At 68.2% G+C, this 1,500-nt stretch overlaps 1 protein-coding gene across 1 annotated transcript in view; it reads right to left on the bottom strand.

Moving 5' to 3' along the window:
• Positions 1 to 647, bottom strand: part of NPAS4 (neuronal PAS domain protein 4) — a gene marked incomplete at its 3' end in the record, with an annotated part of 1,428 nt that extends 781 nt beyond the window's left edge. Inside the window, exons 1-2 of the mRNA XM_019473474.1 lie at positions 432 to 647; positions 17 to 119 (exon numbers count right to left, since the gene is read on the bottom strand). Of these exons, the coding sequence (XP_019329019.1) occupies positions 17 to 119; positions 432 to 647 (319 nt within the window). The remainder of the gene's footprint in view (positions 1 to 16; positions 120 to 431) is intronic.
• Positions 648 to 1,500: the final 853 nt, after the last annotated feature.

Raw genomic sequence — 1,500 nt, 5'->3', positions numbered from 1 at the left:
CGGAGGCCCCACCCACCTGCCTGGGGGGGCCCGGGCAGGGTGAGCTGATGTCGCACCAGTGGGTGGTCGGCCGGATCCAGCAGGTCGTAGATGCTGTCGCCCTGCGCCACCAGGTCCACCTGCATGGGGGGGGGAGGCAGGAGGATCAGCACCCAGCACCCTCCCCTGGCACCCAGCATCCCCCCAGCACCCATCGACCTGCAGCACCAAGACCACCTGCATGGGGGGAGGATCAGCACCCAGCACCCGGCGCTCCCCAGCACCCATCGTCCTGCAACACCAGGACCTCCTGCATGGGGGGAGGCGGGAGGATCAGCGCCCAGCACCCTCCCCTGGCACCCAGCACCCATCATCCTGCAGCGCTAGAGCCACCTACACCCAGGGGGAACAGCACCCAGCACCCAACCCCATCCCCGTGTGCGGGTGCCCACCATGGAGTGCCCCAGGTGCTGCGCGACGTTGTCGGTGACGCCGACCAGCTTCCCCTCGCGGGTGACGGCCAGCAGGAACCCGGGCAGCGACGCCACCAGGTCGGCCAGCTCCGGACCCCCCAGCAGCTCCATGGGTGCTCCCCGCGCCGGGCCTGCATGGGGACACACGTCAGCACCCATCCAACACCCATCCAGCACCCGCCACCTAGCCCGCATGGTCCCGCCACAGCCCCGGGACACCCACGTGGCCCCGGCACCCATGGAGTTGCTGGTGGACCTATGGTGGCCCTGGCAGGACCCACAGCATCACCCACGAGGACCCACGGGAGTCCCTGGTCCCTGGTCCCAGTCCCTAGCCCCTGTCCCTGGTCACTGTCCCCATCCCCAGTCCCAGTCTATGTCCCCAGCACCGGTCCCTGTCCCCAACCCAGACCAGCTCTGGTCCCTGGTCCTGGTCCTGGTCCTTGTCCCGGTTCCTGACCCAATTCCAGCCCCGGTCCCTGTCCCAGGGTCTCAGTCCCTGTCCCAGTCCCCCTGTCCCAGCCCTGATCCCCGGTCCCTGTCCCCCAGTCTCGGTCCCAGCCCTGATCCCAGGTCCCGATCCTGATCCCTGGTCCTTGGTCCCAGTCTTGATCCCTGTTGTGATCCTGACCAGGATCCTGATCCCTGCTCTCAGTCCCTGTCCCCCTCTCCCAGCCCTGATCCCCGGTCCCTGTCCCCCAGTCTCGGTCCCAGCCCTGATCCCAGGTCCCGATCCTGATCCCTGGTCCTTGGTCCCAGTCTCGATCCCTGTTCTGATCCCGAGTGCCGATCCTGATCCCTGCTCTCAGTCCCTGTCCCCCTCTCCCAGCCCTGATCCCCGGTCCCTGGCCCCAGTGCCTGGCCCCAGCGCCGGTCCCCCTGTCCCAGCCCCAGTCTTGGTCCCAGTCCTGATCCCGGGTCCCTGTCACCAGTCTCAGCCCCCGTCCTTATCCCAGGTTCCAATCCTGATCCCCGGTCTGTGGCACTGGTCTCGGTCCCAGCCCTGATCTTGGGTCCCTGTCCTGATCCCAGGACCCTGTCACCGGTC

This window comes from Aptenodytes forsteri, unplaced genomic scaffold (genome assembly GCF_000699145.1).
Source record: "Aptenodytes forsteri isolate BGI_AS27 unplaced genomic scaffold, ASM69914v1 Scaffold890, whole genome shotgun sequence".
NCBI lineage: Eukaryota > Metazoa > Chordata > Aves > Sphenisciformes > Spheniscidae > Aptenodytes > Aptenodytes forsteri.
Note: the sequence above shows the minus strand (reverse complement) of the source record. Positions and strands in the feature narration are given on the sequence as shown.